The sequence below is a fragment of the Stegastes partitus genome, unplaced genomic scaffold (genome assembly GCF_000690725.1).
Source record: "Stegastes partitus isolate 25-593 unplaced genomic scaffold, Stegastes_partitus-1.0.2 Scaffold1091, whole genome shotgun sequence".
Classification (NCBI taxonomy): domain Eukaryota; kingdom Metazoa; phylum Chordata; class Actinopteri; family Pomacentridae; genus Stegastes; species Stegastes partitus.
The window spans coordinates 154224-180740 of record NW_007578822.1 but is presented as its reverse complement, the minus strand read 5'-3'; the positions used below and the strand labels follow the sequence as shown (position 1 = coordinate 180740).

The 26517-nt window shown below is 40.2% G+C and overlaps 1 protein-coding gene across 2 annotated transcripts in view; it reads left to right on the top strand.

The window, feature by feature from the left end:
* wdr7 (WD repeat domain 7) overlaps positions 1–26517 on the top strand; it is a 126123-nt gene that overhangs the window by 26799 nt on the left and 72807 nt on the right. For both annotated transcript variants that reach the window (XM_008295957.1, XM_008295956.1), the window contains exons 13-18: positions 5054–5287; positions 6065–6358; positions 7320–7516; positions 13541–13638; positions 23981–24099; positions 24803–24926. In XM_008295957.1, coding sequence (XP_008294179.1) covers positions 5054–5287; positions 6065–6358; positions 7320–7516; positions 13541–13638; positions 23981–24099; positions 24803–24926 — 1066 coding nt within the window. The remainder of the gene's footprint in view (positions 1–5053; positions 5288–6064; positions 6359–7319; positions 7517–13540; positions 13639–23980; positions 24100–24802; positions 24927–26517) is intronic.

The following is a 26517-nucleotide window of genomic DNA, read 5'->3' as shown; positions in this document are numbered from 1 at the left end:
ATAAATTAATCAAAAGTGAGTCAAGAGTGTTTTCTTTGCTCCTGATATATTTTTCTTCACTGTGGGCTAATTTTTCACCGCAACATAAAGTCCTGCAGCTCTATGGAGACGTAACAACCACGAAGAAGGAGAGAAAACAAATATATATAACACCATAAATCATTACAAAAACACAATAAATGAAGTTAAATTTCTTTCTTTATTCGTAAAACCTGTAATCAACATGGAAAACATTTCTCCAAAAGCCCCCAGGTCTCATTAATAATGAAAAAAAAGAGTTGATTATTCAGTAATTCTTTCTGTTTTTGATAAATGGTGTAATTTTTGTGATTTTTATTCCTGATTTTTAAATGATAACACCTCATGTTTGCAGGTTTTGGTGCTCAGAGGGTCAAAAACTGAATTTGTAATCCTGGTATTCTGTATTAGGTCCTGCAAGGAGCTTTGTATCAAACAAATAATTGATGGAAAACTGTGCAAACAGTGCAGATTTATAAAACGACTCATTTATTATGCACTAAAACAGAAGTTTCTCTACGATCGAGTGTCTTTGGTGCAACAGGTGAGCTCTGGATTCTTGAGGAAACCTATAAATGTTAAGTATCGCTGTGTTCCAGGTGTTCCTTCGTTAGTTTGGAGATGTTTTGAGCTCGACCTCTCCGGCCTCTGATCTGATCCGTCCTGACAGAGGAAACTCCCAGCGCAGAAAACAACTGCCATCAATTATTTAACGTCGGGGCAGCGTTTAGCTCGGCTGCTGGTACAGTTTGACTCCGACAGGAAGCCGTTTAGCGTCCCGTCGCTTCTTCTTTGGGATTCGTCCTCTTTCGTCTCGTGTCTCCTTCTGCCAGATAACCTTCGCGTTGCTTCTTTCTTTCCTCGCCGTCGGTTTCTCGTCTCCGGAGGCTCTTCCTGCCGTAATCACAGCTATTTTCTGAACGAGGCCGATGATCAGAACCGTGTCGTCCGCCTCGGTGTCACTCCTCCCTCCAATCCGCTCAGATTACGAGTGTGAGTTCTCCCCCGCTGTGGCTGATGGCGGATGATGACCGTGAAATGTCAGGCCGAACATTCAGCCGTCCGTCCGTGTGCTTGTTTGTTTGTTTGTTTGTTTGTTTTGAGGAAGTCGATGTGTCACTTTGAGTTTGTCCTCTGGAGGCTTTTTTGCTGAACGTGCCGATCTGTGAACGACGAGGAAAAAACAGAAACGAGAGACAGTAAACGCAACGTTCAGTCAGCTGCAGGTTTCATGAGCAGTTCAGGTGTCGATTAAGACATATGACGTTTTCTGTTTTTTCACTTTTCCGTTCAAAGAAGGACTTCTTCTTATCTCAGTTCTTCATTCGAACGCCCACTAATCTCCCAGAAACGGAGCAAAATCCGAAATACTTCCTCTTGATTTCACACGTCAGAACGTTTTGTGTTTGTAAACTCGTCAAACTTACTAATTGTTTACCAGCTGACGTAGAAATGTGACAGATTTCTGACGTGCTTTCAGAGTTTTGTAAATATAATCATAGAAAAATCTTCAATATGAAACTCTACAAAGCATTTTGAGTTGAGCAGCTACAGTCGGATGTTTTTGTCGGGAGTTGGCAAAGACTAAAACGAAAGTAAAAAGAGGATAAATACTGACCGTTAGAGACAAACTCCTGCAGGATATTTCTGTAGATAGAAGCTAAAATGACAGAGTGATGGATTAATTTTGATAATTTGTCCGTCCTGTGAGGGAAACTGACATGTTGACGTCTGAATTATCGACATTTTTGCTCAAAAACGAGACTTTTTGTGGCGTTTCAAGGTTGTTTTTTTTTCATATTTCAAATCCAAATCTGTGTTCTACTTGGATCAGGCCTTCTATGAATATTTTTTGGAATATTTTATTTTTTGTGAGCAAGTATTTAATGTTAAAGATTCATTAGTTTTCTGCAGCTTTCCTTCACTGAGTCTCCTCGCTGGTGCTTGTTTGTGTAACGCAGCCTTTGGCCTGTAGGTGGCACTATTCCTCCACCGGAACCACACGCAGGCGGCTGCACAATAACACCGAAACGTGGCGATGAGGCACAAAAACACCCAAGTCATGTAAGAAAACAACCAGTGAGCTCCTAACGTTCAGTCAGGACGCGTCAGTCTGACTCTAGTCTCACATTTCTGACGGCGTTTTGCATCAGATTCAAGATTCAAACCACTTCTCTGGTAAAACAATGAGCCGCCAGCCTGAGAAAGAGGCTAAATCACAATAAGAGCAGGTTTTCCATCTATTTGCTGCCTACTGATGCTTCTAAAGCCCGGTTTCCAAACAACCCTGAACCCTGAGGGACGACTGTGACGTTGTGCGTCTTTGTGTGTCTGAGTCAGTCAGCGGTCCACAGATAATTCTGGTTTCACCGGTTCTGCTCCACACGGACACGTTTAGTTCAATTCACTGAGCTTTGGTCGCATCAGGGGATGAAAACAGCCACAAAAGGCGGCGGCGATGGAGCAAAGATGGAGAAGACACAAACATTTTCACAAATTATAGACGTGAAGAAACAACGACATCAAGCCCTGCTCTGAAAATGATTTTATTCTTTTTTTTTTGGATCGTATGCTGTAATAAACCCTCTTTAAAAATAGTTTTTAACTGTTATTCTTTGAACAATTAGTTATTTTACTGATTTTTCCTGTTAAATTACAAATTATGTGAAATCACAGAAAAAAGGGATTAATTCACATGTTAACCCGAAAAAAACCCAAACTGTCAATAATGTTTATGTCAAAAATCATAAAAAAAGGTCTTGTTGTTTTGCAGTGTATTTTTCTATATTTAAATCAGAACATAGCATTTAATAGACATTTAATAGACAGTTATTTGAAAAAAAACAAAAACTTCCCCCTGTTTTGTTGAGTTACAGATAGTAACGCCTAAAATAAAATTGAAAAAAAGGTAATAATTTCCGTTTTAACGCTAAAAACAACGACCAAAACCTGTAGATAATGTCCACGTGAAAAATTCATTATTTAATAAAAATGGTATTTTGTGCTTTTAATTGTTTTTATTTTAAATTCACACTGTTGTTCCTGTTTTCAAATCAGCAAAAATATATTAATTTTATAGATATTGAAGTATTATTTTAAAGATTTTCGCTGCTTTGTTAATTTATGGACGATATCAGTTAAAATCACAAGAAAAACAAAATTACTGACATGTTGACTGTTTAAAAAAACAAAACGGTGCAGAAATCTGTATTTTTATAAATAATAATTGACTTTTTTAACGTGTGACCCTAAAATGACACAAATATTGTATTTAAAGCAGCAGAAAATAGAATTATTTGACAGATGTTTGCTTTTATTTGAAAGAAAAAGCTTCTGTATTAAGAACTGAATAAAGGTAAATAATTTAAAACATTTTTCTTTGTTTTGATAAATAAGTGATAACATCTACTAATGTTATTCTATATGTTGTAAAAACAAAACAAACAAACAAACAAAACTGGTCCAATCAGGACATAATGTCCACATCAACACTTTTTACATCTTTATTAATTATAATTTGAGTGTGAGCATAAAATTCCCTGTTTCTTGTATTTAAAGCTGCTAAAAAAATATCATTATTTTACAGATGTTTGCTGCTACTTTCGCCGTTTTTACAGTTTTTAAAAAAAAAACTATTTCTTTTGCCACATTTTTAAAAATCCAGTTCTATTTTTTTTTTTTTTTTGCAATAAATTTTGGTTTTCTGGGGCTAAACTCCAGATGAAATCGTGAAATAACAACTAAGAAAACCTGAAACCTCCCAGAACGATCAGCAGGTGAAAACTCTGCCCTTTCCTCTCGTCTTTATTTCCTCCGTCGCCGTTTTCTCTCTTAACCGGATCACGGTCGTCTAATTGCGCTCATCAGCTCATTAACATGAAACGAGCCTCTTCGTCCACATCGTGTCTCTGCTCATCTAATTAGCATCGAGCCGGGCGTTAGCGTCGGTGGCGATTAGACGCTGCGTCTCTCTGCTGGTGTTGAAGGATTTATTAAATGTTTTAGACATTTTACGCCTTCATTTCAAAGACAGAGGATCCATCGGACTGTTGGATCGGCCAGTTTGTTATTAAAGGAAGCAGAACTGATTACAGTCAAAACTCTTTGATTTAACTGTTAAAGCTGCTTTAATCGCTTCTTTAAATGAACAAGGAATCAGCTGAATACATTTCATGTATCATGAGTCGCCTCTGACGGCTGTTTAGCCTCTTTTAGCTCTTTGTTTTGGTCGGTTCAGTCATGAAGACAAAAGTAAAGGTGAAAAGGATTTAGATCACAGTTGGAGACAAACTCAAGTGGACTAACAGATAACTAGAACGAGAGTTTATTGATCCTTTGGGGGAAATTGACTTTATATTTGTGCTCGTGAATGGATCCATCTACCAATATTTTTGGTTTTTGTCATTGTGGTTCAACAAAAATTATATTTTTATCCCATTTCTGTGACCAAATATTTCATTTTTAAAGTTTTCTACATGTTTAGTTTTGTATTATTGTGACCTGAAGCTACAAAACATCACAAGTTCACTTCTGCTTTATCAGGTTTGTTTTGTTAATATGAGCTCAAAGATGGAACTTTTCATGACTTTTTTTTTTCATATTCCAACTCCCCGTAATCAGAGATGATTTCATGTCCAATATCACAGATTCTGAATCAATGATGAGAAATAACAGAGAAAGTTTCAGGTTTTTATCTTTAATAGTTCCTCAGATGCTGTCGTTCAAACAGCCTCAGATTTGTGAGTCGACGGTAATTTAAAGGTTTCACAGACGCCATTTTAAATGTCTATAGTTTCCGACAAATATTTCTCAGTTAAGCTCCATATTTTGGTTCACATCTGTGCAAAGGAACGTACAAATTTTCTTGATTTGAAGATGTTTAAAAACTTCTACGCAGCCAATCACAAGGAGGAACATGTAAGCTGTAGCTGGAGGTTTTGTTTTGGGAGTTTCTAGCAGCGACTGACCAAAAGCCGTCACAGTTCGGTTGTAAGTCGTATTTTGTACAAACAAGAACTCCGTCTTTCTCCTCCAGGGCAACTTGCCGAAATACTCCCACAACGCTCTGGTGGTCCAGGCCATGAAGACCAACCTGACGGACCCCGACATGCACGTGCTGTTCTTCGACGTGGAGGCGGTCATCATCCAGCTGCTGACCGAGGAGGCCCAGAGACCCAACCCCACGCTGGTGTCGCCGGAGACGCTGCAGAAGAGCCAGGCCGGCGCCGACAAGGGGGGCTCCTTCCTGGCCAACAAGATCTTCAAGCAGGTCGGCGGACGCGAAAGAGCTGCAGGGCTTAGATCAGCTGATCAACGTAGTCTGGTCGTGCTTTAAATTAAATCAAATCAAGTCAGGATTTAAGTTGTAACATTAATTAGTGATCAGAATGAAATAGTGTTAAATCCTCCCCACGTATGAGATCAATTTGTAGAATAAAAATAAGTATTAGGATGATTACGAGCCACCGAGAGGCTTTAAAACAACACGTACGTCTGAAGTTTATCTTGAAAATACAGTTTAAAGTTTACGTCCACTGTATAAAAAGACAAAGGAGCTTTTTTTTCTCACCGTCTGACGTTAAATCAGACGAAAATTTTCCTGTTTCAGGTCAGTTAGGATCACCAACATTATGTCTATTTGCTAAACGAAAGAATAACGAGAGAGAGAATGATTTCTATTCATCACATCCACTAAGATGCCTTCAGACTATGTGGGACGGCCCAGATGATGATGTCATGGCTTTGGAAGCTTCTGATTGGTTAGTTGACAACATGTGACTTAACTGGAGGCAAACCTCAACACGCTGCTATCTACAGGAATCAGCCATGATATCAGGAAGAGAATTAATTAAAGAGGTCTGAAAGAATTCAAATGGAACAATTCTGAGTCTAAAAAGTCGTTAAGATGGATGATGCCCGATTAAAGTTTTGTCTAAATTCTGAGAGTGACTGAGTGTAAATAACGTTCTCCAGGAAGCTGTTCTAGTCGAGACGGAAGTTGTCGAGGTTTTGTAAAGATTAATGAAACCGTCTCCGTTCCGACCAGGTGAAGGAAACCATGAAGGAGACGATCAAGGAGCACCTGCTGGACGAAGACGAGGAGGAGGAGGAGGAGATGAGGAGGCGCGAGGAGAAGTCCAAGTCTCTGAGCCTGCTGGAGTACAACCTGACCATGGACACGGCCAAGCTCTTCATGTCCTGCCTGCACGCCTGGGGCCTCAACGAGCAGCTGGACGGCATCTGCCTGGACCGACTGGGCATGCTCAGACCGCACTGTCCAATCTCCTTCGGCCTGATCTCCAGAGGAGGCCACATGTCCCTGATGCTGCCCACCTTCAAGGTAACTGTCCGGTGTCGCCGACTAGCAGAACTATGAATTAGGAGGAAATTCAAATTTACAAAACCGTGAAGGGTAGATGTTTGTCAGTTTGTGGAACCGTCTAGATTTCAACATTAGTTTAACTACAAAACATTTTAAGAAAATATACAACCAAAGGAACAGTAAAGATGTTCTTGAGGTTTCTAAAGAGGGATATGTAAGTATAAAGTTTGAAGGAAACAGGAAGCGGTGAGATATGAGATGTACAAACATGTAGCTGGTAGGAATTAAAAAGGTCTGTGTTTTGTTTTTGTTTGGTCTTTATGAAACTTTGGTTTATCTGAAATGAGTGAAATAAATCTCATTAATCAGAGTTCTGACTGGAAATAGAAATAAGAAATGAAAGCATGCTTTCGGAGACACAATATTTAAAAACCAAAGCAAAAGGAACCGAAACTAGAACTGATGATTGATTTTAGACAGTGATTACGTGGTCACATCATCCAGAGTTTGTCTTTTATATGTTGGTTTCTGACTTTAAAAAGGCGGAAATAGTCTGAACGTTATTGTTAAAATCTGTTCTCAGATCACTTGAGTAAAGCAAAGAGACGTGAAATTGTTTTGCAACCAACAAATCCTCAAGAAAGCAACAAGTTTTTTTCTCCTTGTCGTGTCCTTGCAGTCGAATTATCTCTAAAACTAACCGATACCCAAAATCCTTTATTCCTTGGGCTGTTAATCTTTTAAATACTTCATAAGCAGCAACACCACACTGACTTTTATTTGATATGATGTGTTTGGGTGTGTAGATTAGTGTAACCTACAACAAGCTGCTTCCATTTATTTAACCCCAACTCGGATTAATAAAGTTGTTTGAACTGAATTGACTGTTTGCATCACAGAGCTCAGACAGCTGTATTTCCAGGACTCCTCCCTCACTCAGTGTAAAAGACCTTCCTCTGTGTCCGCCTACGTTTCCCAGGAGTCTTTGCTGCGCCAGCTGTCCCTGGCGACGGGCCTGAAGCTCACGCTGTCGGACATCGTGGGAAAAGGGACGTACGGCGTGTCGCGGGCCGTCACCACGCAGCACCTCCTGTCCGTCATCTCTCTGGCCAACACCCTGATGGGGATGACCAACGCCACCTTCGTCGGCGAGCACATGAAGAAGGCGCCGGCCAGGTAGCAAACGCACACGACGGATGGGTGTTCTGCTCGTTAGCGTCAAAGAAATCAGCTGGTGGAGTCAACTAGACTATGAATACTTACACCTCAGTATTCAGCAGATAATACCTCAGGAGCGTCTTGATGTTGATTTAATTTCAGGCTGTGAGTTTGTTTTCCGTCTGATGCTGTGTCTGCTGCAGAATGTTTTTATTTTCTCTGGTTTTAAATGTCTCCAGTGTGTCAAAGTGCCGTAAAACACAGATAGTACAGTTTTAAACACAACACAGCCGAGGTACACGTGATCCCAACTAGCGGAGTCCAAGCTAAAAGCAGCCTGAATATTGACTACACAGTATTTTAGGCGTCGTCAATGAGGTGGAGGATGTTGCTTTGCTAAATGCAGAAGGAGGCAGTTTCATGAAGGGAGATTCTCTGACGAACACCCGACCCAGCATGCTTCAGCCTCAACACTACGCTGTCCTGGTTGTTCTTAGACTAAGGGGGACATTAGGGGAAAGAGAAATCGAACTATTTTCTTGGTAATGTGGAAAATGAATGTATTAATCTGGCATTCAGTCCAGTCCTTATCGAGTTTTAGGCTCGTTCTTCGCCCTGTGATGTAAAAACACAATTCAAACCGATGAGCGGAGCTGATGCAGATCTCATGACGTCGAGCAGTGCGAGGCGTTGGTGGTTATCGGGTTTCTTTAAGGGTCGTATCGCTCTACCAAGGCAAATAAAAACCAGCTTAAAACATGGCTTGCAGCTCTAAAAGCTCTTATCTTTCCCTCTTGTTATCTTTGCGCTGAGCTCTGCGGGGGATGATATTTACCAAGACGGCTGGTTGCTTCGTCGGTGTTTTAGTCGATCCGTTATCTGGAACATAACGTCGTCGTTAAACCCGACGATACCTCGACGACCTGACATCTAGCACGAACCTCCGTTCCTGGATGGAATAGATTCCTATATTCCAGACATTTCGCTCGTTTAATGATGCTTCAGCTGCAGCATCATGAAGCTCAGCATATCTGGATGCAGCAGGCAGAAGAGCTCGCCTCGTCCATCGTCAGCCGGAAGAACAAAACAACAAACCAAACAAGCAGGGAAAGAATTCAAAGCACAGAAACATGTACGAGGAGTGTGTGTGTGTTGTGTGTGTGTGTGCAGCTGATTGTTTAGTCCGTCTGAGCTCTCATTGTGCTGTGAAAGATTTAACACGGAGGTCGAGGGGTCCTGCTGCTGTAATACCAACACAACGTTTCACCGTCCATCCGTCAGCGCTGCTTCAAGGATAACGCTGCAGGGAGGCACCGACCACACAGGAAAAGAGAAAAATGAAGGGGGAGAGGTTTATCGGACTTTCCTTCATCTGTCATCAGTCTGGAATTTAGTTCTTTTGGGTTTTTATACTATTTATTCCTTCTTCCATCGCACCTGATTCAAATGATCATCATCAAGCTCTGCAGAAGCCTGATAACGATCCTGATCATTTGAATCAGGTGTGTTTGAAGAGGGAAACATCTAGAACATGCAGGATTATGGCCCTCCAGGACCAGGATTGGACACCCCTGCTTTAAGTTATTTGGAGAAAAAGTTGGGGAGAAGATCTAATTCAAGTCTAAAGTCTGGTCTCCACTCACCTGAGACCAGTCCAAGTCAAGTCTCAGGTACTTTTAAAGAAAACCTCAAGTCTAGGTAGTGGTTCTTGAAGCTATGTTCAAGTCTAGTCTCAGTCAAACTAAGTCCAATCTGAGTCCCACGTCTTAAAGTGACTCTCAGTTAAAGTTCTTGTGGAGAATCCAGTTAAAGTCTGAAGGACATCAAGACCAAGTGTCCAAAAGTCAAGTCTCAAGTCAACGTTCTCGTCCTTCAGAACAAGTTCAGGTTAATTTCTTATCAGCACATTAGGAGTCATTTGCAGTTGTTTGGATTTAAAGGCCACATTCACAGTTTTTAGCCAACCTAGCGACGGTGGTTCTTGTGTTTTCAACCCATAAGTACAGTTTTCTCAGTGAGAAGATAAGCGTTGCATTTTCATCAACACCTTGTCGGCTGGTCGCAGATGAACAGATAGTTTCAGCTGTAATGTCGGAAACAAAGGAGCTGGAACACCGAGAACGCCACGTAGCCTCGGAAACTTTTTCACTACTTTCCGAGAAGCACAGAACTCGTCTTCTTCTTCTGCGATGTGTCCATATCAGAGGAGGTTCAGACAGCAGCTGAAGACTTCTTTATAAAACTCCACCACCTCGACACTCCAAACCAGCGGTTGTGAATATTTGAAGGTGTTTTGGTTTTTGGCTTTTTCATGTCCTCCATCTCACATTTATGACGGTTTCCGTCTCCGTGTGCTGGAGTTTGAGAAAGAAGAAGAAGAGCTCCCCAACTCTTAGTGTTTTAGTATTTCATCACAACAATCGCAGCGGCGCTTCGACTTCCTGCGTCGGCCGAAGGTTTGAGTTTGTCCCTTTGGAAAAGTTGTGGAGACTGAAACCATTTGCTTTTCGTTTCTTAAGCTCCGTCTGCAAAAAAAAATAACAAAAAAAACAGCTGCTTTCTGTTGAACCTTCCAGCTTCTTCTTCTTCTCCAGAAAAGTTACGAGTAGGTTCATCTAAAGTTGAGTTTTGGAGTCATTTAGCAGACTATCCGTCGGTCAGCATCGTAGGCGTTTGCAGAACGTTGCATGAACCTGCTGAAAATCAGATTTATTAAAGTTTTCTCAAACCTCTGTAGGATTTAGTTCCAGATCAAGACAGTTTCAGACTTAAATAAAGCGTTGATTCCATCTCAAATCATCAGGTTTCTTCTGCTCCACCATCTGGGATTTGCTTAAAACGTCTGCATCATAAACTCTGGATATTTAAGATGTTTTCTGTCTAATTTTACTTTTAAATTCGACCCACTTCAGTCTGTTTTTTTCCCCCACACATTGAAATTGAAGGCTGTGTTTGGATGACAATATCTGAGGAACTATTAAGGACGATGCCTTTATGTAAGATTTACCTTTTTAGTTGTATTTAACCATTTTTAAAACTCCACAGCTCTGTTCCATTTGGATCAGACTGTCTACCGATACGTTTTTATAGCTGCTCAGTTACAAAAGTTGATGAAAATTACCTTTTTTGCCATTTTGGTGACCAAGTATTTCATTTTAAATCTGCTTTATCAGTTTTTTCTTAACATGAGCTCAAAGATGAGACTTTCCTTCCATTTTTTTTTTTTCATATTTCAACTCACCATTGATCAGAGATTATTTGATTTACTTGTCCAATATGACAGATTCTGAATTAATGACATGATGAGAAATAACAGAGAAAGTTTCAGGTTTTTATCTTTAATAGTTCCTCAGATGTTGTCGTTCAAACAGCCTCAAATGTCAATGTGTGAAAAACCTGCTAAAAGTGGGTCAACTGGCAGTTGTTTAAAATTATTTAACTCAGAAAATACTGGATATATGAATCTGAAATTAAACAAATATCTGTATAAGTCTTCCTATTTTATGCAGTAACAATTTCAGAAATGCGCAAACAGAAATTGTTCCAAAATATCGACATCACGAGCGACAACAATAAGCCGCATATTGAATTTATTTAGCATGATAAAGGTTAATATCAGATATAGTTCAGTAGTCACATGGAATCTGAAGAGTATTTATAGATCTGATGACCCAACTTAATTCAAAATTCAGTTATTTTTTAGGGAATGTCAAGAAAATGTCACCGTAAACCACATTTATAGAAGATAATCAATGTTTTGTATTAAAACCATGATGGTGTGGAAACTCCTTCAGGTGATACAGTGACACTCAACCAACAGCCTCACTTTTTTGTATTGGTTTGTCTGTTTTATATAATTTATAATCAATAATTCTGATTGGATTTCTCTCAGTTAACTAGAAAGAAATAATTTCCAGGAAAAATCCTCCGTCGTCCCTTTAAAGCTGATTTGTTTCATCAGGTTTTAGATCCGGATAGATGTTGGAAAAAGGCCGAAGCTTTTCTTCAACCCGCCGCGTTGTCGCTAAATTACTGTGTGTGTGTGTGTGTGTGTGTGTGTGTGTGTGTGTGTGTGTGTGTGTGTGTGTGACTGTGAGACTTTGTGCGTCTCTTTGTGTGCGGCGCTGACACAAAGGTGACCGTGTGCGTCCGCCTTTGTGCGCTCTACAGTGGAAGGCAGGTGCTGGTGGGTCGGGGGGCTGCACGGCTCGCAGGTGTTCCCGGGCCTCCGTTGTTCCGGGCGGCGAGGCCTTTTCTCCGCTGGCGTGTTAGATAATTTAAAGAGAAAAGACTCTCCGCTGTCGGTTTGTGATCCTCGCTGCATTCCACGAGTTCGTTTCCTGCGACTCGCTGGTCGGAGGCTTGTGGAGGTTGTGGAGGTGGATTCTTCCTCCGGGGTCGTGACCAGAGCGAACAACAAAGGCGGTGCTAATAGAGGTCCAGTCCAAAAAACAGAAAGAGGAAGCTGTATCAACGGCTCACGTGATTCATTAGCCTTCATGTACATTTAAACAGCACCAGAACATCTGTACAACACATCATGCTGAATATAGGAAACAGGAATGTTGGTGTTGCATCAACATGGATCTGAAACTTTTACACTTATTACACTTTAAAAACTGGTCAAATTTAAAATAATAAGCGATTCCGACATTGACATTAAGATTTTCACAAAACTATAGCAAAGGTATAGCGAGTGTTGGTAAAATCAAAAACACAAGACAATCCAAAAACCTCCTTTATAACAATATAGACATGTATATGGAGGAAGGCACTACGAGCAAAATGGGGAAACCACTTAAAATAAAATAAAATAAAATACAATAAAACAGCAGAGAATTTAAACTAGTTAAATTAATGCCAACATTTCAATGTCAACAAATAACCAAAAAAACAAAAATACAACACAATAGAAATGCTTTTTTTGTTTGTTTGTTTAATTCAAACTGGGTTTTTCAAAACAAAAACAACAAACGAGACTTATTCTTTCAATTATTTAATAATACTGTGTTTAACTCAAATACGGATAGTTAGCTGGAGCTTTCATTGTTTTAAAACCCCCATACGTAGTTAAAGCACGACTACGCTAACCGTTAGCTGTTAGCTTAGCAAGCTATTTGACGTCACATTAAAGGGAAATTACGTTTAATCCCATTTAGAAATTCCTTTTTTTTTAAACGAAATATGTTTTTGTGATCCACAGAAACCTATTTTTACATCAAAATGACTCGTCTGATTTTAATAAAACGCAATTAGCAAAATGTGGCGCTAACCAAATTAGCATTTCTCAAAAGAGCAAAAGTACAACAATATTTATTCGTAGTCATTCTGATACATAATTACATCCCATTACAGAATAAATAAAGAAATCTAGCGTGAATATTTGTTTTCAGATTATCATGAACGTAACATTTCTCATTTCAGAACGCTCTGATTTCAGTTGTCGCTCTGATTCTGCATTTTTTCTTCATTAAAAGTGATTTCTGCAACACGATTGTTGGTTTTTGGTTACACATTGCAAAGCGTAACTGTCCCATTTTGACATATTTTAACTATTCCTACCTGTATTGTGGCCAAAAACATCAAGAACCGCTGGTGTTGGTGGGGACTTTTGTGTTTTACGCGTCATTTCATCCCATCTGAATAATTAGTCGTTTGCCGCCGTTTCGTCCTCGCAGGAGAATTTTGGCGTCTTTAACTCTGGCGGCGATTCGTCGCCCAGCAACCTTATCGATCGCTGCATTGATGGTTGTATTGGAAGTGTTGGTGTGTCTCTGAAAGTTAGGCGTCTGTTGTGAGAGGATCGTGTCCTCCAGCCGAAATCCAATAGGCTGGAGCCTCAGAACGCTCACGCTCAGACACTCGGATTCAGGCGGCTGGAGTCGGGAAACAGAAGAAAAACATTGTTTTGAGTGAACTCCTGTTTTTTTTTTTATGTATGTATGTGTTTCTGTCTTGTAGTCGGTGTGTGTTTTTGTGCTCGCTGGCCCTCCTCTCTGCTCCTTTAATATTTCATGCCTCTTCTTTGTGATCCTCCTCCAGGCCTCCCAGACCAGGAGGAACCCCGGAGACTCCTCGCAGGACGCCTGCCGTCCCCCCTCAGCCCTCCAACCCGGCGCTACAGGCCCAGATCAAACAAGGTAACTACAAAAGGAGGGGGCGCTCGCTTCCAACACCCCTGGGGCCCCGCGGACAGGGAGGAGGGGGGCGGGTGGGGTTTGATAATGCAGCCCACCGGCAATAAAACCCGCAGAGGGTTAAAGAAAAGAAGCAAAAATATCACAGGAGGAAGCTGCTGCCGCTTCCGAGGTCAGCGGGTCTTTAAAGGGCTGCTGTTGTGTTGTTTTTGACACGAAGGTGGAGTTGTTGAACTTTGGCTGGAGAACAAACCTGCGAGTGCAGCAGCTCGGTTCTGTCTTAAAACAAGTTAGTTTAGAAAAACAAAGATGCTCACGCTAGGACGTCAGGTCAAACCGCAGTCTGTGCTCTCGTAGGCAGATTTGGTGGCACTTTGAAGGCAGTTTTTAAGGGAAAGACACTGATTTACTTTCACTTTGATGGGCTCAAAAGATTAATACCAGAAACATGAAGACAATCATCGCAGGAGAAAATGACTTAAAGCAGCCTATGTTTAAGACGAATTTCGAATTTCCGCATAAAAATTCAAAACCCTTGACGACCTTGATAGAATTAGAAGGTAGATCTTATCACTGAGATTCGCCATCTCAGATTCTCATTGAACTTGGTTGTTGGTCCATTTATCATAGGTTCTGTGTTGTTGTTGTGTCAAACCACAGCGAACAAAAATGAAGTACTAGCAAACAACTGAGGCCCAGTTTCATTCCAATCCGATAAAATACTCTTCCCCCCAAAATAAAAAAAAAAATAGCCTCCAATCATGATATGTGGGCGACATAATATACTGCCATCTTTCACAATAAAACATTTTCCGAAATGCTCCCGTTTGTCGTCATTCTTATCTTCTTTCTGAAAAGCTAGCTTAAAACGGGGCCCCTTTAGGGAGGTTTTCTACTAAGTTCTCATCACTAATTGTCCTTTGGTGGTTTAAGGTGGAGGAAGTTGTGATCAGTGCAGTTGCCAGACTTCAAGACACTGCTGTTTAGTTGACGGGGCGGTTTGTCAACCCCCTGCCTCGTCTTTTCCTGAAGTTGTGCAACTGGCGTAACAGAAAACGGCTTTTAGCGAAGAAAAAAAAAACGAGGGAAGCTGTTGCAGCCATTTGTGACAATTCAAGGCTTAGTTTTAGGTGTTATAATTGATATGAATAGCAAAGTATCATCTGCATATATGTGTATTTTGCGATGTTGCCACCAACACCCAAGCTATAGAGGGCTTGGATGTTGCTGGCGTCATCCTACAATCTCTAAAATAGATTTAAAATGACAAAATTCTACTTAATCCTCCTCATGGAGTGAAGTTTTAGAAGCCAGTGGCAAGATCCTGTTCATAACCAGTTTAGAAACACTGACATTAGAAAGCAGTGAACCTACTTTGTTTGAATTATTCCTGCATGAACATTAACTCTATGAAGTGGTTTCAGACAGATTTAAACTTTTGTCCCTTGGATTAGTCATTATATGTTCTAAACGTTTGTCTGAATCTCCTGAAGTTCGTTAAGACTTAGTGTGATAACTGACATAAATAGCAAAGTATCATCTGCGTATATGTGAATTTTACGACGGTACCACCAACACCCAAGCTATAGAGGGCTTGGATGTTGGTGGCGTCATCCTACAATCTCTAAGATAGATTTAAAATGACAAAATTCAATTTAATCCTCCTCATGGAGTCAAGTTTTGTTTAAAATTTGAAGTTTTCAAATAATAAAATAATCGTATGTATACTTTTCACTACAGCCATTTGTGACAACTTTGGAAGTCCATGACAAGATCATGTTTATGACTAGATCAGAAACACTCAGATTGTTGTTACAGGTTAATCACTTATTCTTCCATGAATATTACCTCTATGAGTCCCAGAAAAGACCTTTTATTTTCTGTTTCTGGAACCACGGTGGCATATTATGTTGCAGACACCATGTTGTACCTCCATAGCTTTGGTGCCTACATGTGTTTATGAATGTTGGATGAAACAAATCTCATAAAAAAGGGAGACTGTAGCTTCGTGAAGGTGAAAATGCAGAAGTTTTGGTTCTTTCTTTCCGGACAGAAACCCTCCCTGGTTCGCTGTCGGGGATGTTTTAACCAGCCGTCACCATCTGCCCGATCCCCACCCACACACAACTACCTACCACACTGCAACAAGCTCAATACCTACAAGTACACACTCCCAAAAATCAGGTCTACACGAACGCACGCACACACTCGTGGGCCCATAAGTGGCACCCTCGGGTGTTGGGTGGAGGCGGGGTTTTAGCCGCCATTGTCACGCCTTAATGGAGGCCAAGCGTGACAAGCGCGTGGACTTATTCACGCCACACGCCTATTCAGCAGCATTCAGAGGGAACGCTCGGCCGTGACCTCTGCTCAGCCAGATACCGCGATGTGTGCGCGACTGTCAGAGGCTTTGTGAGGCCGAGTGCTGTTAACCCTGCTCGCCGCCTCCTTTCACATGGAAATAAATGAGGAGGCCCCCCTCTAATATACTGCAGCAGTTCACAACAGAGCGAGCAGGCGGTTCTACACCTCATTTAAAAGACCTGGAAAAATCCTGCAGTCATTATTTCACAATCACATCCACACTGATGCAGGAAAGTTTTCAAATACCTTCTTCATTTTTCTGTTTCGAGCTTTTGTCCAGCAATGTCTGTCAGTAGAAAGACACACAAAGGATATATTGCTGCAGGTTTGTCCATGATTTCCATCAGTAGTAATGAAACCAGAGTCGTAGTAGGATGATCATTAAAAACCTACGCACATATGTCTAACTTTGTTGCTTCCAATTACTTGATTTGTAATAAACTGAATATTCAAATGAGAGAAAATTAACAATTTCCCCTATGTCAGCTTGTGGCTGTACACAGTTTGTGTTTGGAGACAGTAAACTGATAACCTCCAGGGTTGAGAGCTGTTATTTTGACAAAAACAGTCTGATTTTTAACAGGTTGCATTTTTAAAAAAAACTCCATCTAATCACAGTTTTATAATGACGCAGAATTCCTGTCGTAGCAGAATTGGCTCTCCTAAAACTCAATAAAAAACAAAAACATGGTGAATTGGAAAAGGCAGAATGTACCATTATCCTGCTAAAACAAATGGTAAGAAGTGTCAGAAATACTTTTTTCATTTTCCATGTTATCAGATGGTTTATGTAAGGCAGCCATTTAGACCTAAATATTGTTCAAGTTGTATTTTCAAACATTTCAAACAGATTTAATACATTTTACACCACACTTTAAAGTTATTATATGCGTATGTATTGGTTATGGTTACAAAAAAACAGCTAAAAACTATGTCAGCACCGACCATTTTGTGTTTTGGCACAATTTCGTAATTATTAGTGGCAATCTTTCTGTAGATAAACTATATTTGATAGGAGGAAATAATATCAGCATGAGTGTGGACAGGATCTGAACTTTATATATTTTATTATCAATAGCTGAGTCATTTTGTTTGATACGAATAATGAAGTATCGTCTGCATATTAGATTACTAAGATTACTAAGACTACTATATATACAGTAATGCCTTTTGCTTTAATCCTTTTGATAAAGCCAGTTTGGACTTCTTCAGTAATCAAGGTTGTAAAAAGTGCGCCACACCTAAATCAGCATTTACTTCAATAAAATCATACATATTTTCTTTTTTTTAGCAGATTTGAACTGTTTAACTGATTTGTTTGAGATGTTTTTTTCCCCCAGGGTTTAAAGCTTTGAGCATAAACTTGGACATGGGACTACACTTAACTGGGTCGCCAATAGTGTGGTTGGTCCGAGACTAAATCCAAATTTAATTAATATCTTTAGCTTTGTGAATTATTCAGTATATGTTCTAAAAGACAATCTAAATCTTCAGAAGCTTGTAATTTGAGTGCAGCATTTGATACAAATAGCGAAGTATCATCTGCATATATGCATATTTTATGACGATGCCACCGACGTGCATGCCGCAAAGAGCTGCAGTGGTGGCGGCTTCATCTTTCACTCCCTAAAATAGAAATAAAATGACAAAATTCTACTTAGTCCTCCTCATGCAGCAACATTTTATTTGAAATTTTAGTTTTTTTTATTCCCGCACAAATGCTGGCAAACTGCTGTCGGCTGACCTCAGCCATTTCCTCTCCGTCTCTCTTTCTGATTTCTTTGTCATCACTTCTCTTGACTCTCTTCCTTCATCTCCACACTGTCGGTCACTGCATGGCTTCAGCCTGCTGCCTGTTCTCTGGGGAAAAGACAATCTGCACTACAAACACCGCTCTCTTCAGTATTTCTTTCACTTACTTCCATTCAAGCTCTCTTTTGTATTGGTCGAAATTTTTCTGTCACTATTTCCCTCTCTTTGTTTCTTTCTTTAACACCGATGGACGTTATGTTGCTGTGACTGTTTTCTCTGTTGTCTCTGTGCTACATGTTTTCTCTGTGCTAGCCGAACTGTTGCATTGACGGTTTTTATTGTACCTGTTGTTGTTTTTGCTGATTTTGCGTGAACAGTAGAGGGAAGAAGTGTGTTTGACTGTTCTGAAATGTGAAAAAAAAAAAAAAGAAATCCCAAAATGTAATTAATTATTGTTCCTCATACTGTACATGTTTAAAACATTTCTACTCTTATATGTAATCGAAAATGAGTTCCACAGTATGAATGTTTCAGGTTTGTGGCTCGAGCAGAATCTATATTTTTTCAATTTATGACAATGCATAGTATTTTAATTTTTATTTAGCTAATTTTTTCCTGATTGACATGTGTTTGAACAGTGCTACTGCCACAGTCTGAAACCTTTGTCTGTGTCGGTTTGTTTCTTAGCTGTGGTTTGTCCAGGTGTAGTTTGTCATCTTCAAACTAACACCTGATTTAACCTCTTTGCCAAGTGCTTCTGAAGTAGAATCATCTTTGTGTTGGGAAATTCTCCTTTTATGGTCATTTTCATTCCTATTTTCTTTCATTGTTTATAGATTCTGTAATTCTTTGTTTCCTTATTGATATGATGTGTCTTTTTCTGAGGCTTTGCTTTCTTTCCTTTTTCAGTTTTTCTCTTTTGCATATTTTCTATTCTGGTGTTTGTCTCATACGATTTATTATTATTATTATTTTTCACTTAATTGTAAAGCAGCCATACTTGATTTGCTTTACTAGGTGGAAAAACTTTGTCTAGACAAGACCAGAATGATAAAATTTCAGAATTGCTTCTGGATTATAAGCAGAGTTGCAGCACGTCCAAATCAAAGACTTAGTAATTAATCCACGTTAGCATAGAGTCTTTTAGTCTTTGAATCTGAATTTAATTATTCTGAGAAATATCTTCCCTTGCGAAGACTCCTCTCTTTAGTGGAAGTCTTGCTGATGTTAGCAGCTACTACCTACAATTACCTCAAACTATCTTTAAATAGCAAGCAGCATGTGAGCTTTTAGCTTCAGCGGTGTTACACCATAACAGTATTCTTAACGGTTTTTGTGGTGAGTCTAACTGTAAAAAGGGCCACATTTTCTAACAAAGAAGGTTAACTGTAGGCAGCTGATAGCAATAGTTATTCCACAACTTATAAAGCTACCCCAAAGTTGGGTGATATCAACTATACTAATGCTTAATGCTGCTATTAGGTATTATTTCCAACATTAGTTATCATATATGACATAGCTAGTTGCTATCATCAGTAGAAATGGACGAGTATGCATCCATTTGCTGTAGTCTTTTCATTTGGACTTTCTGCAACTCATCCTTCTACCAACTCCTGCCGCCGAATGTCCAGCCAAGCTATGCTACGGTTGGTTGATCTGGAAGTGCCAACATTCACGAGGGGTGTAAAGGTGGTAAATATGGCAAGCCTTTTAACGTTTAATGCCAGAATTTGACTAACCGGAACTAAAATGACAGAAATCAATACCGTTGTTTGAGAACAGCCAGAGAATAGGTGCAGATATCTCAAATGTCTCTAAGACTTGTTGTTGTGCATGACGCTGCTCAGGTGAGGTTTCCCATTGGATGTTATTCCAACAAAGTAATGGCGGTTGCGATGGTCGTAGCTTCTGATGTAACTCCAGATGTCTGCAACGTCATCTCATCAACTCAAAACTCTAATTTAAGATATCTGAAAATACGCTTTGACTGGTTGCAATCTCAGTTGAAGATGTCTACAGCGTCATTCTGACTGAACTGAAATATCTAAAATTGAATATCTTGAATGAATGGGAATCTTCAGCTACAGTTATGTTGGGCCAGAATTAAACTAGCATATCTGTTTACATTTTACAAAGCAGATATCTGCGGCAGAGTTGCAGCTTTCAGTAATAAGGAGCCCTATAAAAGACAAGTTTGTCCTGAAAGCATGATGTTATGGAGATATAAATTCTTCTTTTAGACTTCGGGAGAAGATTTGAATTCTAAATAACTACAATACATATCCAGTCGAACTATTAAATGTTTAAAAAGCTTGCCTAAGCTGGACATTTGTGTACCGTATCATCCTCAGGAAGCTGTAGATTACCATCAGCATTCGTCACATTTTCTAAAAGGTGTTAAAAACGTTCTTGTCTTTGGTGATTTACTCATCTTGTCATTGATTTTTCTCTCTTTTCTGACAACTGAAATGCATCCATGTTTTATTTACCTTTTTTCGACTTTGTTCTAACTTCTTACTTCTATTTTTTTGTGTTTTTCTGTTCTTCTTTTTGTTGTAACTACATGTTCTTCCTCCCTGCTGCCCGACTGCTTGTCTCCTCTCTCCGTTCGGTACTGTATATACATTTAAATCTTTCTAACCTGGTCTTTCCTTCTTGACTATTTCTCTCCTTGTCTTCCTTTACAAGCTGCTGTAGCGGCCAGCACCGGCACTGCTGCCTCTGCTGGGGCTCCAGGGGCCCCTGGGATCCCTCCTCACGGGGCCCCTGGCTCCCCCGGCCCCTATAACATCCCCTCAGTCAACGAAGGTACAGACTGAACTGACGGGTTCACTTAGGAAAAAGTCTGGCAGCCATGCTCTTTCTTTTCTCTCAGTTAATGAACTTTGTCTTTGGAGATCTTCTGCTTCCTAGATCTTCTACCTTCTTCTCTTCCATCATTCCTTTAGTTTTTTTCAGTCCTTCCCATCTGTTTTTTTTTCTTTTCTTCCCAGCTATACTTTCCTATTTCTGTTTTTTTTATACTCTCTCTTGACTTGCCCCCCTCTCTCTTTCTGGCGTCACAATTCCTCATCTCCCCTCTGTTTCTTTTTTCCCCGTTTCCCTCCTCCTTGGATCTGGTCACCTCATTTCTCTTCTCTTGCATCCGTCTTGTTTTTCCCTGCAGCCAGTATTAGGTTTTCATCTCAGGTGTCTAGCTCCAGTCTTTTGCAGCGTCTTTGTCCTTGTTTTTTGTCTACAGCGCTGTCTGTTTATCCGTCTTGTCTGTCATAGCTGACTTCAGTCCACTTTCAATCCAGTCAGCCGAAGAGATGGATGGTTTTTAATTTGAATGCTGCAGAGCTGGTAGAGCAGAATCTATAAAATCACTCCGACTTGTTGAAGGAGAGACAAACAAGTCCCAAAGTTTTACTTAACTTCCAATATATCTCTAAAATGTACAAAAAAAGAATTGAGCAATGTAATGTTGCCCGGTACAAATCCGGCAGTACAAACACAACGGAATGGTTTCTGGCCAAGATATTTACAACAAATACTCTAAAATATGCTTTTGGATTGTCTAATATACCAGCACCTGTTTCCACTTTCAGAATTTCCAAATCACCCAGGATAGGTTTCCTAAATTTGGAGAGCAGTGTCGTCTGCAAACAGATGGACTTTACTGATGCATTTGAGAGTGTACTGACAGCAGTCCTTAGACTTTGGTCTCTTGTCTTTTTTTATTTCCCACTTGTTGGCAGTATTGTGCAGTCCTGCCCTGTTTTCTTCTGTCTACCTGTCTGTCTGAACGTCCACATGTCCTGACGTTTCTGTGCTCACTGTTTGCATGCTTGCTATTTCCACCTGAGCGTGTCACCGGGGAGGGCGGGACCTAACAGCAACAATTCAAACCAACCAAATCCAAAACCAAAATTTGTGCTTAGCAACAACTAAAAACTGTCCTTTGTTTGAAATTTAGCTGATTTCACCTGCAGCACATCTGTCTAAATCTGCAATAAAAATTGTGTTTGAAGTTTAAAAGCAGACGACTGAATGACATTCTGTATTAATCGTTTTAGGTTTTTATTGGAAATGAACGATGAAGTGTAATCGTTGTAACTTTCACTTGCTCTCTTCAACTGTTTATTTTTTTGACAGGATGTTGCTTTTACCGTGAAGGCTCGCTGCCCCATCCACACATACAGCGAATGTGCTCTCAGATTATTTAAACAGTTCCACGTTTGTGGTTTCTGTAGGGGAACTAAGTGCCTTTCAAAGCTGATCACCTTTAGTTTCCAGGGACTAAAACAGAGCTGGTCAGGAATTCTTTTTTTGTTATAATGGGAAACAGCAAGCATGCACACAGAGACTCATTCCTTTCCAGTACATGTAGGAATATTTAAATTTAACTCAAATTTTCTGTCGGGATAAACTGCAACTGTAGTAGGTTTGTTTATTCGCAAAACACTGCCCTGCAGAAACCAAATTCTCCTTCTTGTTTTGGCTTCTATCAAAATTCCAATATATCAATGAATGAAAATATGTCTCAAAAAAAACAAAATCACACGTTAAATCACCACATTGTGAATTGTTTCTATTCTTAGCCCACTTTCTTGACTTCTTTTGGTAATATTACTGACTAGTATCAAGTATTACCATTGACTGACTTTACAGTTTAATAAAAAGCTTACAACAGCAGCTCTAAAACACTTTACCAGCTGTACTGCTTTGTAATTATTTGCAGCAGAAGTAGTCATAGCAGTACCAGCAGCAGGAGTAGTAATAGTAGTTGCCATTAGCAGCAACAGCAGTATAAGTAGTAGCAGCAGTAGAATCAGCATGTAGCACCAACAGTAGTACAAGGTCTTTTAGGTATTGTTACCATTAGCCGTAAGCATAGAGTTTGCTTCATTAAAATTTAGACAACAGTCTGAATCAAGAAGAAAGTCGCAGGCTTTAATACGTATTAACACTGGTGGTGGAAGGTAACACTTTAAAGTCTGATTTTAGAGACTAGTTTAACACAAATGGTCCTTTCACATTCCTGTTTTTGACATTTGAGGTTTCTGCAAGACAGTGACGCAAAGCTGCAAGTAGAGGTTGATGGATCATTTCGTTATGATTGCCATTTTGGAGACACATTGGGCGTAAAGATATACGATTAATCCGTCAACCTCTACGTAGAATACTCCTGTAAAGCACCTAACGGTTTGAGTTTTCTCTGTATATTTCACTGGCGGAGGTAAGTTCACATGGTGCCCCCGGCAAAGAAATTCAAACGAAATTTCTTTCCTGCCTAAACGCCATTCAGTGTCCATCACACAAGTGCATTTCACATACATGCATCTCCTCTGGAAAACCATATATTGAGCTAATATATGTGAACAAGGTGCTTGGTTTATGTTGAGTATCGGCCAAATAAATATTTAAGTGCATTTTTTTGTCAGAGACGTGTAAAAGCTGGTGTGTATTTCTCTGGTGTTTGGTCTAAGATATGAATATCCTCCATTATCTCTGCTCAGGTTTGAGCCCCTTTAAAGCGATACCAAGACATTTTGAATGTTCTTCATTGAGGATAATACAAACGAGATAAACGGCTGTACACTTGTAGCGTCATTTATCCTGACAAGCTACTTGGTTTTCTGCTGTTTTTAAGCATAAATCTACAGTGTTGGCGGTAAATGAAACACTTGAATTCATCATGCCAAGGTATCGTTATGAGGCAGCGCCGTATATCTGTTGTTTACCCGTTAAACACCATTGAACATACTCAGACTCTGGTTAGCAGAAATTACACCTTTGCTCTAACCAAGACTGCAGATAACAGCGATATCTCCATCCTGTGTTTAACTGTCGTTAGTGTGATTCTATATACGAGGACTGCTGAAGTCGGTGTGTATGAGCGAGGATGTGACGACGTCACTGCTGTCATTAGGAAACATGTTTTTAACCAGAAACGGGCAACGAAGAGGAATATTGTGATGTAAACATACACTGTTGTCATAAGTGATTGGAAAAAAAATAATATTAAACTCATGTCTTGATGTTTTGTTTGGTGAGAATTTCAAAAAACGACTTTCAGAGCTTTAAAAAAGCCTAAACTGCTGAACATCATTCAGGTGCACCGTGGAGCTAGAAACTGTTTTTATGTGACAGCAGTGAGGTCGATGTACGAGAGAGATTTTGCGATTAAATTCGTCCACCAGTCCTGTTTGTGGTGCTTCCTGACTGTGTATGTATGTGTGTGCAGGATGGAGTCAGCTGGCAGCTATGCATTGCGTGATGCTACCTGACCTCCTCGGACTGGACAAGTTCAGACCTCCGCTGCTGGAGATGTTGGCGAGGAGGTGGCAGGACCGCTGTCTGGAGGTATTTAGAACTGCATGCTGAGCTGCTTAAACGATGTTTATTTGTACATTAAAAGAAACTTAAAGATGCACTGAATACATTTTTGTTGAAAACATTTGGTTTAGCGTATCTGAAGAGTCTTAGAGCATTCTGAATGCATCTGCAACACTTTAGTTTTCTATGCGTGCTGTGTATTGTACCTCAAAGACCAAGGGCTGCAACTAACAAGTGTTTTCATTGTCAATAATTTTGTCGATTGAAAGACAGATTTGTGTATTCAATAAAATGTCACAGAATAGAGAAAAATGTCATTCAAACCCGAGAAGGAGAGCTCAGATGTCTTGTTTAGTCCTCAACTCAAAGAAAGTATTCGAGTTTAAGAAGCTGGAATCAAAGAATTTGGATTTTTTTTCTTTAAAAAATTGCTTCTACCAGTTATTAACAGTTGGCGATGAATTTATTAGTTGCTGACTAAATTAGCTCCACAGTTAGTGGTCTAAAAAACGGACTGTACAGCTTAGTTAAGTAAGTAAATTAAATATGCAGTTCTTTTAAATTAAGAAATGAATATAAGAATATAAAATTACATAAAACGCGACAAAATCAGTTTATTTCTGCTGAAGTGAAAGTGCTGATGATATCCAACGTGGCTTCTCACTCGAAGACTATAAAAAGTATGTGTCACTGTAGCTGTCGCCGTAACTTAGCCTCGTTGTGGTTTTAGGTACGAGAAGCGGCACAAGCTCTTCTATTGGCTGAGCTGAGAAGGATCGGCCAATCGGGACGCAAGGACACCATCGACATGTGGGCTCCCTACCTGCCTCAATACGTGGACACCGTCAGCTCCCGTAAGTAGCTCTCATTGCTGCTGCTAGTGGTTCCTGTTTTCATGCTGTGAAATATGCTAACTGTCTACATGCTAGCATAAGAGTGCTAGCGTGTTGCCAAAGAGGTCTTGGCAAGTATTGTGAAGCACGTGATACCGCTTGAGTTAGCGTCGCTTTGGGCTAAAGGTTTCAAAATAAATTTTTAATTTCCTGTATGAAAGAAGCAAGCTAGTTAGAGCTGTAGCAACTGCTCCTCATTTTACCATGACAAAACCAAAGGCTACATAAACCGCAATAGCTTCCATTAGCATAGCTAGTACGTTGACAGTCAACTTGAATTGCATTGTGGGTAATGTAGCTACCGGGTTTAAAAGAGGAGAAGAATGCTTGAAATAAAACAGACAGAAATTGCTGGTTCTGCTGCAATGATTTTGTCAGCATGCTAGCTTTAAGTGCTATTGAAGAGATTGTTAGCATGCTAGCGCTAGCAGTTTGATATATTTCGTCTGATATACAATCAAATTTGTTGATTCCTGTTTGGGAGCAGGTGGGTTTTCACAAACTTTTCCACCGGTAGCGCTGGTACAGCCAAAGCATGTGATATTAATTTAACTGTTAATATCAACCGACCAGAGCTAGCGAGCTAAAATGCGCTGTTGCATCACTGCTAACTGATTGCTGACCTCAGATGAAGGGCTTATGTCGGCCAAGGTGGATTCACCACAACAAATAATGTTGTGTGTTATTGATTAATTGATTAGTAATTGAAGACTGTCAACTATTGGTTAAGGAGGTTCAAACTAGCATCACACACGTTAGCATGTGCAACCATTTCTGTTGCAATCTGAAGCTCTGCCAGCAAGTTTTAACCAACAAGTCCTGATATATCCGTCTCATGATTATGTACAGTTGTGGTAGCAGACTGTAGGAGCAGTTAGCTTCTTGGTTTTCACATCATCAAACAAATACGACAAAGTCTGCACAGCTTCATCCATTTTATCTGTAGTTGTAGAAGTATCAAGGCAGCTGTCTGACTAATGTTAGCTGTTTTTAATCCCACTCACAAACCTCTGACCGGTCGTTTGTCTCTGTAACCGATGCCGCGCATGTTTGACACGATGCATCCCCCCTAACCTAAACCTAGTTCTACTCTTAACCCTAAAACCAAGTCCGACAGACCTCTGAAGGAACGTGAGAATCATCCCAAACCCAGCCCGGTCCTCACAGAGATAGACACACACACACAAACACACACCCAGCATCTATTATTTGTCTCTTTCTTCGGCTCGGTGTTTTTTTTTGTTGTTTTTTTTTTCCCTTCCTCCTCCTCCTCCTCGGTGTCCGTCTGTCTCCTGCTCTGTATATTCCCCGGCCTCCCTTCTCCGTCTATAGTTAGACCTGCTGATGGGAAAGAAAGGTGAATCTCCACCTTCCTTTACTAGAAACGGCTCTTCTGAAACGCTGTGTGTGTGTCCGGGAGTCGCCCTGTGGTTGCCGAGGATGCTGGGGGTTTCTCAGGGGAACGGTCGCCATGGCAACGGGCACCGGTCAGTGTTGTGTTACCACGGCAGTACCGCAGGCTGAAGGAGGAGGGGGGGGTCGGAGGAGGCGG